Source organism: Triplophysa rosa, linkage group LG11 (assembly GCF_024868665.1).
Source record: "Triplophysa rosa linkage group LG11, Trosa_1v2, whole genome shotgun sequence".
NCBI lineage: Eukaryota > Metazoa > Chordata > Actinopteri > Cypriniformes > Nemacheilidae > Triplophysa > Triplophysa rosa.
This window is the reverse complement of record NC_079900.1, coordinates 10,422,822-10,436,513: the sequence shown is the minus strand read 5'-3', so window position 1 is coordinate 10,436,513 and position 13,692 is coordinate 10,422,822. Positions and strand designations below refer to the sequence as shown.

Below are 13,692 nucleotides of genomic sequence, written 5' to 3'. Positions count from 1 at the left end.
TCATGCAAACTTTCTCGCCGCTCATGACATGAGCTGATACAGGAGGCGCACATTACGAATGAATGACTTAGTGAGCTAGAGGGAAGCAGGAGGCAGCAGGGCAGAAGCTAATCGCCTCTCCATCATATCTGTTCTGCTCCACTTTCTCCCGCAGAGCCTCTGATAATAGACATTTCATCAGAGATTAGGCACCAGGCTTCTAAACACTGCTCCAGGGGAGACCTCGCGACGCTGCCAGCGCTACGACTGCGCACCGCTGAGGGAAAGCTCCTCGCCCTCCACCTCCTCTCCCTCCCGCAGCCCTGTCTTTTTCCGGAGTCTCCAAATGACTCATCAGACCCTTAATGCAAATGAGAGCTATGTTGAGCTGCCCGAGACTTGTTTTCGTTTGACTCCCACCGACGATCAGTGCGTTTCGTGAAACTTGCCATTTTCAGTTTCGAAAGGCAGAATACGCACCATTTCTGCCACATTCAGTTTTAACATCGCCAAATTGCGGCTTGGAAGTGCTTGCAGTTCACGTGAGGTGACGTGCCGAGCTTATCGGCATTCCTGCGTGATAGATGACGTCACGTTGCAGAAATAGTCTGATGAATGTAAAGTTGTAAACGTTAAAGCAACACTTTAGAACTTTTGCTCACGTGTTCCCCCATGTGGTAGATAAGCGCAATAGTCTGTTAAATACTGTCGCTGTATAAGCTTCCCGGTGGGCAGCGCAATGCACGTGAATTTGTTGCCCAAGCTGATGGAACCGGCAAATGCAGAAACGTTGTTTGGAAACCATTTCGCACTCTTCCGCATGCAGGGGATGGGCGGGGCTGTGTGTACCGACCCGAACACAGAACTTACAGAGTGTGGTTGCAGCCTCTATAGGAGGCTCCTCGGGTAGCCGCGGCAGTTGGATTTATCTGGTTAATAGTTGTTCTACTACTGAAATGATCTAAGAGACATTATTTTAAGGTCGAAAAACTACAAAGCGTTGCTTTAATATGCATCACTCTGTGCGATGACAACATTCAAGCTCTCTTGAATGCACTTAAATGTGTTTTCCCAGAGCACTTTAACTCTGATGAAAAACACATTCTCCTGGATGTTCTCATAATATGTTTTAACATGTCTATATTGGGAAATAGAAAATGACATTAGCTCAAAACCATAATATCAGTTATTAAATTGGCAGACGCCTGTGGTGGCAGAAACGAGTTTAACTGAATGGATAAAACCACGGATTAGCTGAAAGCAAGAGATCGTGTCTTGTCCTAAAAGAGCCTTTACACATTTTGAACATCTGCGGTATGAAGCTGCATTATGGACATAATTGCATTTGCAAAAAAAATCCTATGGAGATGTTTTTATTCAAATTGTTTGCATGCTCAGTTTACAAAGTTAATAGTAGGCCAAGTGTGCACACATGGGAATGCTTTTATTGTAAACACAAGCAAAGCATGACTCTATAGACCCTGTATATATTACAGGGCTTCATATTGCGAGATTGATCCTCACTGAAGTGCGGCTTCACTGTATAACTCTCATCTTCTATATACCATCACCTTACAATGAGGTTATGTAACACATTGCCCCAGGAACTGATGGAAGCCATGCATGTCAAGAAGCATCAGTCGTTACTGTAATGGAATTACATTAATGCTGTAATATTAACCCTTAATGTCTAGCTGCCATTCTTCAGTAAGGCTTCAATTATTCTTGTCAAAAGAAAAAGGTAAACACCTGAACAGATGGAAAGTGGTAAACGTTATTACGCACTTTATTCTCCAGATATACACCCTCCTTTGAATTTCCTGGGATTACTATGATCCATTAAATATAATGTAGAATTTTACTTAGAATGCAGAATGTGTTGCTGCCACATGGCCAGCGCTAAAAATAAAACTTCTATCTAAATATATAAATAGGTTTATCGTTTTATTTCTGCCTTCACTCGTTTTGTTTCTAGAGTTTGAGAACATCTGTTCACGCTTTCCCAAGGGGCGTGGGTTGGGTTCAAACACTGGTAGAAACATATTTTAACAATTGTTTTCAATTACGGATTGATATACACAGTTAGGAGTCCATATAATAGGCTACATTTTGGAACCCTCATGAAATCTACAGCTTTGCACCTTGCAATCTGCTGTTGTTTATTTGTTTTGGCACGTGTAGTCACAAATCACGGTTCTTACATATCTAATAAAATCGCATGCATGAGATTTGCATTGGATTTCGCAATGTGAGCAATGATTCCGATGTGTAATGCATGGAATACGTGAGCGTGGAAAATCTGATTATCATGGTCTGATAATATGCAGACGTTTTATCGAGTCATATTTTTCTCCATCCGTCTTACTCTTCGATTCACTAAAACCTTTTTCATAAACATTTCTTTACAAAAGCAGGACATTTCTATGATGACATTTTTCTTTGTCTCCCAAACACGCGGTCTGTAGTTCCGTGTGCATCGGAAGCACAAAAGATGCTTTCACCGACACAATAGAATATTATTCCGATTTTTAGAGTAAGAATGGTTATGCCTGATTCGATGTTCAATACTCTCTCATGAAATACCACCACCGTGAGATGGAATGCTTGTCTGTTGGTTTTATTATCTATGGTGCTGCTAGAAGGGGGTTGTTTGAAGGAATAGAGTTTATAACCGCTTTATTTTTGTTTTACTAGGTCCATCCAATGCATCCCTCATGATCCACATTGGCTGAGGATGTCAATACCGGTGTCATTCGTGTTCATTTGCAGTGTTGTACTGCCACCTGCTGGATAGGTTGAGAATGACAAGTGCGTGTGAAAATACGCACAAAAACTGTAATTCTAAAATCTACACTGTTGTGTAGAATAAGGAAAAATGTGCTTGCCAGCCATAATTTAGAAACTATTCTTTCATAACTCATAATGACAATAGATAAGAACAAGAAGGGCGGCTGATCCCTCTGCGTGTTCCCCAACCTCAATCCCATCAGTTCCTGACTCCTCTGCCCAAAAACACAGTAGCTACTTCACAAGCCCCATCTCCATATTGCTGACATCTAGGTCGACTGCGGTTTGACATGCCAAGTGATACAGCTTTCCCCCCTCCCTCTCTGTCTCATTAACTCCCTCAGTCATACACACACTCCTTTTCTCTCTCTCTGCTTTCTCTCCATCTCCGTCACACCCACTCTTTCCTCATTCTCCTTCCTTTTCTGTCTCTCTCTTTTAATCGTTCTCACACCCACTCCTCTTCTCTCTCTCTCTCCCTCTCTCTCCTCTATGCCTACCTTGCTGTTGGCCTCCTCATACCCAGCACCTCCATATGCTGCTCTTTAATATTTGATCAGCTCCATCTTGTCGGCAGCGCCAGTGACTTCATGGGATAAATAACGTCTGCCTGCATCTCATTGCTTCCCTCCATGCATCTGCAGTGCGTAATTACGCGCAGAATTTATGAGAGGCAGCAGCTTTGTTTATTTGCAAACTGCTCCCCGTAATTGATGCCAGTGTGAAGTGTGGCTTCTTCTGCCCCGACCCCGCTCACTTTTACATTTTTACGACTGAGCAGCTTGGGTTTGTGGGTTGGCAGCGTGGTAAGTATTCATACGTCTCAGAGCGCCGATGTTTAGGCTGGTTTAAGACGCATCTTGCTCCGGTGGGATGACAGTGGTCGTTGTAGCGCGAGGCGAGGGTCCTGACGCAGTAAAGAAGCCTGTGATGCGTTTCGGTGGTGGTAGAAAATAATTTAAATCTGCCACCAGGTGGATTTAAATGTGAAACGCAATGTTTAAAGGGTTACAACTTTTTTCCAAATATGTTCAAGTGGTATTTTAAGGAGTTCATTGTAAAACATGCATTATGGTATGAATATTTAGATTTATTTAATGACAAATTCAAAATGTAAAAAAAAGAGTAGTTTTTACTAAATATCTCTTAGATAGGCCTATTTATATGTAAGCATTTGGCAAGTGCTTCTATTCAAAGCAACTTACAGTGCATGCAAGGTAGGGCTACGAGTCAGATTTTTATATTACGATATTGTCGCAATATTCTATCTCAAATGTAAAAATGTTATATTAGTAATGCTAGACGGTAAAATCTATCTTGAATTTATTTTAATCACAAAGAATTTTAATGCTATTCATAGCACTTTGCTGGCCACTGTACAGGGGTCTCATTTATAAAGCTGTGCGTAGGATCGTTACTAAAAGTGTACGTGCGCCCGAAAGCCAAAAACAGCGTACGCCAAAAAGTATTCAGACTTATAAAACCGTGCGTACGCACACATGTAAGCAATATTCGCTTTATAAATCACAGATCACCTGCAAGTGTGCGTACGTGAATCGGCCTCATATCCCGCCCTGTACACGCCCATTTTTACCCATAAATAGTCAATGCAAAGCATCTCATGAATACTGATTTGTATTTTAATGAGCCTGGCATCCAATCCGCTTGTTGAGGCTGACGTCACGCGTCATAATGGCCGTATACCGTTTCCGGGTCCAACAGCTATCAGATGCCATAGAAAAATAACAAAAAATGATGTAAAACTGCCGAAAACACAAGATCCCATCCTTTATCTCCGCAACGAAATCACAAATGGCCACACATGAGATTCACTACGATTTACAAATTGATAATTGATGTAATTATCAATTTGATAATTATCAAAAAGAAGGTCTCTGTCTTTATATGTTTACAGCATTTAGAGTGATCATTAACACCTCATAAAAATCACCTCATTAATTTGTGGTGTCCTTCACCTGAGATCAAATTTGAAGACATAATTGTAAAAGACAAATGTTTCTTCATTCCGGTTTTGTTATGATCATAGTTAGGACTGATAACGGGAACATAAAGAGAAACGATTGTGCGAGAGCTTAATAACTGTATCTCCAGACTTTGACATTCGATGATTATGCACAGTATTTAAGGAAAATATATTTAGTTATTTATTTACACTGTGTTCTGCAGTTATGGTATTTGATGCTGTCCCTATTCAGTCAGATCATCTCCTCATCATGCGCTCATAGTGTGATGGTGAGACAGCGCTGATTAAATATTTAGAATGAATTTTTATTTAAGATTAGAGTTGGATTTTACAAGAAGGTGCATGAAACAATTATCACTCAATTCAAGCGCAAATAACTCTTCAGATTTAATCTTCGTGATAATGTGGATCTTTAACGGATATGAGGTCAAAATAAATGTGTGTGAGGCATAAATGCTTATAATTGTTTTTATCACACTTACTTTCTGCAAACTAAGTTCACTAACTCACCATTTGTGTCGCCCCATGTCTCCAGAATGTGCGTACGCATGGGTCAGAGTTTGCTTACAGGTGCGCACATTCTCCCGTCAACTTTGCTTTTAATAGATCACACCCTTTGCGTGGAAAGTGGCGTACGCACGTTTCCAGCCCCATTTTGTGCGTACGCAACGTAATAGACATGCATAAATAGACACTGTAATAGACATGCATAAATCCAGACTATTAGACTTTGGTTCTTTTTAGGGTCCCAGTAGTACCAGAGGAATTGATGGATTTCATCTTCTAGCTATAGACGGTGCATGTGAGGAATATTAAGAGATTCAAAATAATAGGCAATACTGCAGTTGACCAAAAGAGGGAGACAAAGTTCATAGTTTTGTTGCTGGGGATAGAAAACGGCAGCTAAAACCCCACTGCAACCTTATTGATCTTATTGAGATCAGACCTTAACAATGAAATTGAATTTCAAAACAAAGAATTCTCATTCTTTGTATGATGAGCAATGGTATTGATGTCTTATTAATAAAGTGAGACTAAAACATCTAAACTCTATAATAGGTATGACATGCCACTATTTTAGGGCATAATGCAAAATCTGTTTCGCTACCTATTATTGTCTATTTTTGCCAGTGGAGAGTTGTAAGGAAAAAAAAGAAAAAGGGGTGAAACATTTTATGGCTGAGAGTTTACTCAGCTTTGGATTTTGTGATCTAATACATCTGGCAGTCTTGGGAACACTCGTAGCTGGTTGACATGAGGTCTTTCACAAGAAAGATTTTTCAGCCAACAGAGTGTTTACTCTGGAGTAAATGACCTGTCGCTGTGTCCCAAGAACTCTAATAACCATTGCACTTCTGGTTTTGTATTCAGGCTTGGTTGTTCCACTGACAGATAATTGCAAAGCCTATTGGTCATTTTCCAACTATCAAATGACATTGTTTTTCTGTCTTTAAAGGGGTCATATGACACGGCTAAAATGAATATTATGGTTTGTTTTAGATGTAATGTAATGTGTATACAGGATTTAAGGTTCAAAAACGCTGTATTTTCCACATACCGTGCATGTTTGCATCTCCTCTTTCCCCCTCCTCTCTGAAACGCCTGGATTTTTTACAAAGCTCATCGCTCTTAAAAGCGAGGTGTGCTATGATTGGCCAGTTAACCAGTGAGTAGTGATTGGTCGAATACTGCAAGCATTTCACGGAAATGTAACGCCTCTTACCATATTCAGAACATCATGTTCGCACGCAATTCTCCTGACAGGTGATCAAATGTCATCGGTACTTCCTTATATCAATTCGAGCCCGAATCTGATCCGGAAAATGAAGATGATCAATTCGATACATCAACTTTGCCAGCGCGACTTGAGCATGATGTAAAGGATTGGTAAGGTTTAATTAAAAAAATATTATGTTAAATAGTTAAAAACTATAGCTAACTGTTTTACCTTTTATATACGACGTTATAAAGACTATAAACAAACAACCATATACATCATACAGAGTTTGTGTGAGATAGAAGCAAGGTCGCATTACAGCAGGGAATGGTAACATAATTAATAACGCGAGCGTTTTGGCCCTTCTTGATCAACCAGTGTTATGCCACGTCTCGTCTCGACGCGACTCAACAAAGACAATAAACCCCAAATAAATACTAAATATAAAAAGACATTATAAACACGACATTTGTTGCCTCTAGTTGGAACATAATTACTGATTATTAGGACTTCTGTTGTCTTTTTTTACGTTGCACGCGTGTCTGCATTTCCAGATCACAAACACACGACAAACTCAACTCGCGTTAGTCCGTAACAAAGTCTTTTACAATAAAAATATACTTGCAGACTGCGAATCTGAAGCGCCAGCGAAGTTGTAATGGTTGGAACGGCCCCACTTTTTAGCCAAAGCTTTCGCGCATAGCCGGTCTTAATCTCTCTCCCACGTTCGTGTAGCAATCGTCGGTGAAATGCGCTACACAAACTTGAACATTCGGATTGTACTTTTCTGTAACAGTGTTGTAAATAAAATGTAACCATTTGTTTTTAGTTGTCTCATCTTTTGGCAGGGCAAACAAAGAGTCTTTATTTTCGCAACGAAACACACAGCGTCTCCACGACATGGCTGCGGCGGTGACGATACAATGATATTTACAAGTACGCCCACCTCACTTGCGTTTAGATTTGGGCGGTCTTAAGTCAAATCATGTTACGAAGTGACGTACATTCGTCGGGGTGTGGTTAGACGAGGCGTTTCAGGCATCTTTTGTTCCCACACTTTCATTTTAGCAATTTTACGTGTCTAATACATGCATGGGCAACTTATAACACACCAAAGACACAGAAAAACACGTACTTCCGCCATATGACCTCTTTAAGGATTTAAACAGAAAGCAAGAAACACGAGGGGAACATCATTCATACATTATGTTAACAGGAATTTGCATTAAACTTAAGATTATACTTGTTTTATCCTCCCTCTTTATTTTGCCATATGTGTACAATCTTTAAATAAAATTGAATGAAATCTTTGAATAGAAATGCACAAACCTCTTTCTCTACAAGTCATCATCAACTAAGGATGTTGCCCTGGATCCTGTGCTAATTTCTCTGCGGTGCAGTATATTGGATCTGGGTGAAGAAAGGGCCCAGCTTTAAATATTTTGTCCCATGCCTTTACGTTTTTAGCAACAACTCTGCTTATAGAGTACTTCAAAGCAAATTAGATTAAAAAAGTGCTTGTAATTTTTGTAATATAGTCCATCATTCAGGCAGATGCAAAAAGAACTTGTTTTTTAACATTTTTATTGCAGTGTAATTTCAGACATAATGGCGTATTATCAGATATCTTGCGCCTGTTCTTCATTTGTAAAATAATTTTATAACAAGCTCTTTGTGGGGGACAGTTCCAGCCATCTGGACTGGGTGAAGCATCTGCTTTCATTTGTGCAAAAGTCTAGTGACTAATTGAATTCACTGATGATCTTGTTTGCTGCTTCCCGGTCTGTGGGCCTTTTCCTGCACTGATTCGGGAAGAAATCCATGGAATTCTACATAATGGATTTAATTGAAGAATTGGTACCCTTTACAATCAGGTTCCAGTAGTTAACATTAGTTAACTACATTAGTTACAATGAGTTGTTAATTTTGTATGTTAACTAATAGATTTTTTTAATTAAAAGTTGTATTTGTTAACATGACAATGAACTAACATGATGGAGGAATGAACATTTGTATTTGTTTTAAATACTGTATTAACTAACATTATTACTGTATTAACAGTGATACTGTATTAACTAACATGAACTAAGATTAATAAATGCTGCAAAAACTGTATAGATTGTGTTATACATGAACTAAACCTGCTGTAAAGTGTTAAATAAATATTTTTTAAAAAGATTAAACAGTGCTGTACATACTACACTTTTATTGGTATGCATCATTTTAAAAAGCTAACATATTGGTTAAAAAATTCATTTTTAAACAAATTTAATAAAACAAGACTCAAAAAGACCAAAATAAATGATGAAAGTGAACTACTCCTTTAATATGTAAACATCGATTTCATTATAAATGTTTGTAGAAACAAACATTATGTTGTGTCATCCTCTTCTCTTGCCCTCAGAACAGGCATGATTCACATTATATCTGATAAATCCGATTATTCGTCCTCATCCTGATTGGTCAGCTGACTCACTCTGGCTGAGGCCAGCAGGAATGCCACGGCTATTCCGAGCTCCCCGACGAAAGAAACAGAGGCCAGAACCAGAGACCAGCCAAAGTAAATGTCGATGTCCTCCAGGGTTTTGGGGCCAGAGATGCCCACAGCCTCTTTGAAGGCAGCTGCGGAGTAGGCCATGTAGACACAGATTCCAGCCAATGAGAGCACAGCTATAAAAAGTAGAGTAGAAGAACAAACATTTGTAAAACATTCAGAATCAAGAAGCTCTAAATGAACGCGTTGTCCTGATAATTTTCGCATCCCATTTAGTGTTTGTGGCTTTCTACCATTCAAAACACAGAATTTCCAACATTCCCATGGAATTTGACATGGTTAATTTGTACGAATTCGTATGATCTTATTCATATGTTGTAGCACGATTTGCTTTTGCGCCAGTGACGTTAGATTAAGGGGTGAGTTTAGGGAAGGGGCTTCAGTGTTCCTTTTGTCTAATAATCGTGCGTTTTTGTACGATTCACATTGTACAAATCTATACAAATAGCTACTAACTCACATGAGATTTTTCGTATCTATGCTTATATTTTTTACAATTTTGATGGCATTTATTTATTGTGGTTTATCTGATCAGCTTTAAGGATAAAAGCTATTAAAAATACACATTTTTCAAATTAACCTTATGTTCCACCTTCAGTACATCAATGCAAATAGTGCACAGCACTTGAAAGCAATGTTCATACCGATTTCTCCTTTTACAAGCCCATAACTTTTGAAAGCCCTCATCATCATCATCAGAGCCCATCAGATCATGCTGGTATCTTAAAGAAGAGGCTGATGAATAATCTCCAGGAAATCCAATAATTGAACGGTTGTGATCTATAATCTGGTGACATTTCGGGGCATCACTGCTTTACAAAGATTGCATGTTGGGATATCAGTCTGATTAAGTTCAGAGTTTATGTAATGTGTACTTGTTGCCATGGTGCAACAGAAAATGGCTCCCAACCCTCCGTTTTAGCTACCAAGTGAATCTTGTTAAAGAAAGACTCTTGTCTTGAAAGGGATTTTGAGTTGATTTGTATTTTCCCATGAATGACGAGGCTTTGGTATAGGTTCAAACTGAAATTTAACCCTCGAGTCCATTTTTAAATGATGTCACAATAACACTATAGGCTCCCTGGACGAAATCTGAACTATGTTGCAAATATCTTGCAGAAATGCTTCAAGCTGAAGCAAAGATATGATAAGTCGCTGTGGCAACAACATTCATGAATATTTTACACAAAAATTTCACACACACAATACAAATTTACCACATCAACTTACCAAAATGTTACAGACCAGACTGAAGAGAAAAGTTTTAGAGGTTATCTCTTAAAATCCATGTCACATTACAAGACATCTTTCATTGAGTCCAAAAGGTAACCTGTAACTCTTAAAATTAATGTTTTTGTTTTTAACAAATGGAATGTGGAAAAAATAGTTAACCTTAAGAAATATCAGTCAAAACCTGTCATCAATCTTACATTTTTATAATGAAAAAATAAAACAAGTTTAGACACAAAATTATGATTAAAATTGTTTTTAATACAGATCAAACCACTGTTTAGAGGTGGAGAGTATCAAAATGTCTAATAGGTCTTTGCGTATTTGTGCCGCTGACATTATTTCAAAATGCTATGGATACATATGAAGTGTATGAAATACAACTAACAAAAAACAGACTAGAGTGACACTTTACAAACCCTTTCGCACTTCACGCCGCTTATTTATTAATATCTGGAGATGCAGGTGCTTAGTGAAGCGTGACAAGAGTAGAATGAATATTCATGACGGATGTGTGGGGTCAGCAGGAGGTGGGTGGGCGCGTGTGATGCTCACCTCCAAACAGAAGAAGCACTCCAGTCAGGAGCAGCAGCAGGTAAGCTCGTGCCAACATGCTGATGAAACCCAGCATCCCTCCAACAAACAGCACGATCACACTGAGAGGTAACAGGACAATAAACGTTCCTTGCATGTCTGGAGAGAGACAAAATCTCAACGCATCAGTACGGGCACTTACAGTCCTAGCCAACTACTGCTTCATTTTTTTCATAGCATCTGTGTTGCACGTTATTTTGTTCTCGGTGATAGGACCATACAGTAGCAAACTCCTGAAAATTTGTATTTTTGAATAACACAATAAAGCTTATCAGCATCATTTCAAAGGGTGGGATGATGTTTGTTTCGTATTGTGATGACCATGATGAGAGACATTATGTGAAATGCCAGTAACGCCAGATGCATTCAGCCACAGGTGCATTTTGCAGACAGCAATTTTGCAAAGTCTGTTATACGCTATTGAAACTAAGAGGTCATGTGTTAAACTAAGATATATTCGCAAAGGCCACTGGGGTAACAATGACCTATTCTGTATGTCCTTTATGCAGTCAACCCCTGATAATAACAATTAACCGATCATTTTAAGAAAGCCATGCATGAGGACCCAGATGACTGAATGTGAAAAGCTCATTTGGTGTTCATTGTGTAGGTTGTGGTGGTCACAGCGAGGCTTTGTAAGTGCTGTATATTCCCCTTGATATTTTCCAGAGGGTTCAACTGAAAGAATGGAACCAGTAGCTTGTGGTTGTGGGTATTCGAATCACTGCATATACATAGATACTGTATATGTATATACACAAGTTGGGGCACTGGTAAGGGCCCTGACTATTGTAAATTGCTGTAATGATTATTAATCAAACACAGGCAGGGGCATTTTAAACAGTAACTATATTGTGTTCCCTAGTTAGCAATGTCCATTTATGATTATGTTAACACCAAATACTATACAGGTTTGTCATTTTAAAAGATCTAGGACGTACATTGATTTCCAGGATGAAGTGAACTATGCTGAGATTTGGGAGGTGGATGGATTTTGCATCTAAGACAGACCTGAAAAATGGCCGACTTCCTGATGAGTGCCCTAACTAGAAATCAGATTGAGATGCACCCCTTGTATCTGCAGTTCCGTGCACGATAGCTGGGGAAAAAATAAAAGACTAAATTGTCCTTAACATTCTAAATTGTCCTTTATTCAGCATTTCTAGATGTTTTGTGACCATTTCAGTCCAGTGTCTGTTGAATTTCAACAAAATCAAATTGAGGAGTGACATAAATTCATTCAACAGCAATGTGACAGACCAACCCGGTCTCATGAATTGCGTATAAATAACACGCTGTTGCATTATCGTGAAATACGTACGCCAAAGTTCGATTTTGCGTGCATATGATACGCCCATGTTTGCGTGCTCCTCGCTGGAGAGCAGCCATTTTGAAACGTTCATGAAGAGGAAACACTGAAATAATTAAAATAATACTGTTAGGTTACGGTTTGGGTTATAATATGCACGCACATAACATTAGGTTTAGGGTTTGAGTTAGGGGACAGGTTAATAAGACAAATTGCTGGTTAATATGCACACGCGCTAAATTGGCGTATCATATGCACGCAAAAATAGGCGTATCATATGCACGCAAAATCGAACTTTGGCGTACGTATTTCACGATAATGCAACGCGCGTGTTATTTATACGCAATTCATGAGACTGGGCTCACAAATATCACTATTGTATTGCTTAAACGTGAATATGAACCTGTTTCTTTGCAGTATTTAAGGTCTATAAAAACACAATTTCAAAACCAATTCACAGATCATTTTGTGTTGACGTGCTTGGACATCTGCAAACAGGCAGTGCAAACAGTGATATGTTGTCATCCACAATCACTTCAAAGTAAAAAAAAACAATACTGACATATTACAATCAGTCAAGCCATTACAACAGAAGTGCCAATGTCTGTTTAGGTGATTTCATTTGACAGGAGCCTTTCATTCACATTTAACCTGTTTTTCAACACCATTCTGCATGATTTTTGTCACAAACTGACATGATTCAACATATAAGATGTCTTTTAATGTTCAGCTGACAAACAAACAAGGGTGCAGGGGAATGACATATTGAATCTTTAGATTGGTACCTAAGCCTTGTGTAGAAAGTGTTATTTCTAATCACAGCAACACCCAGGCAACCAAGACTTATTGAGTCTATTGTTCAAAGCAGAACAGAAACAGAATCTAATTTGAGCCAGCTTAGGGCTAGTGGATCTGAGGTAATGCAGGTTTTATAAGCTTTGTAGTTTGTGGTTTTGATGATGTGTTCTTCAGCAGATATTGGATGGTGTTTCAGGTATGCAATCTGAAAAAAAAGGTACAAAAGCTGTCAGTGGGATGGTAACCCTTTAAAAATGTCCTATGTACCATTTAGGTATATACGTATACAGGGATGGGCGATATGGCCCTTGTGGGAATATTTTTTAGATAAAAGTATGATTTAAATATCAATATAATCAATAAGTGTTTTCTTTCATTTGTTTCATTAAGCTGTGTGTTTTGGTCATGTGCTTTCTATTTCACTCAGTGGAAAGTACTGGGGCAAACAAAGAAAACAGAGAACTTTGGGGGTTGGAGTCGTAAATAATCTAGATAAACACACACACATATAAAGAGTCACAAAGAAAAATAAATGTTATGAATCAATCCATTGCATATGTTCTAAGTATAATCATGAGTTGTGATGTGTTTTAATGAATCATAGGATTAAGAAACAACGCTATATAATTAAAAACATTAGATGATTAAGTGTTTTCTTTTTACTAAAAGAATGTTAAGAATGTTGGTGTGTTGTCCGGCCACAATAAACTGTTTTTAGGAGACCACTCCTTGGGGGAGGG

The 13,692-nt window shown here is 38.6% G+C and overlaps 1 protein-coding gene across 1 annotated transcript in view; it reads right to left on the bottom strand.

The window, feature by feature from the left end:
* Positions 1-8,707: 8,707 nt before the first annotated feature.
* The window catches only part of LOC130561366 (transmembrane protein 114), an 18,370-nt gene continuing 13,385 nt past the window's right edge, over positions 8,708-13,692 (bottom strand). Inside the window, exons 3-4 of the mRNA XM_057345636.1 lie at positions 10,807-10,944; positions 8,708-9,137 (exon numbers count right to left, since the gene is read on the bottom strand). Of these exons, the coding sequence (XP_057201619.1) occupies positions 8,908-9,137; positions 10,807-10,944 (368 nt within the window). The 3' untranslated portion in view covers positions 8,708-8,907. The remainder of the gene's footprint in view (positions 9,138-10,806; positions 10,945-13,692) is intronic.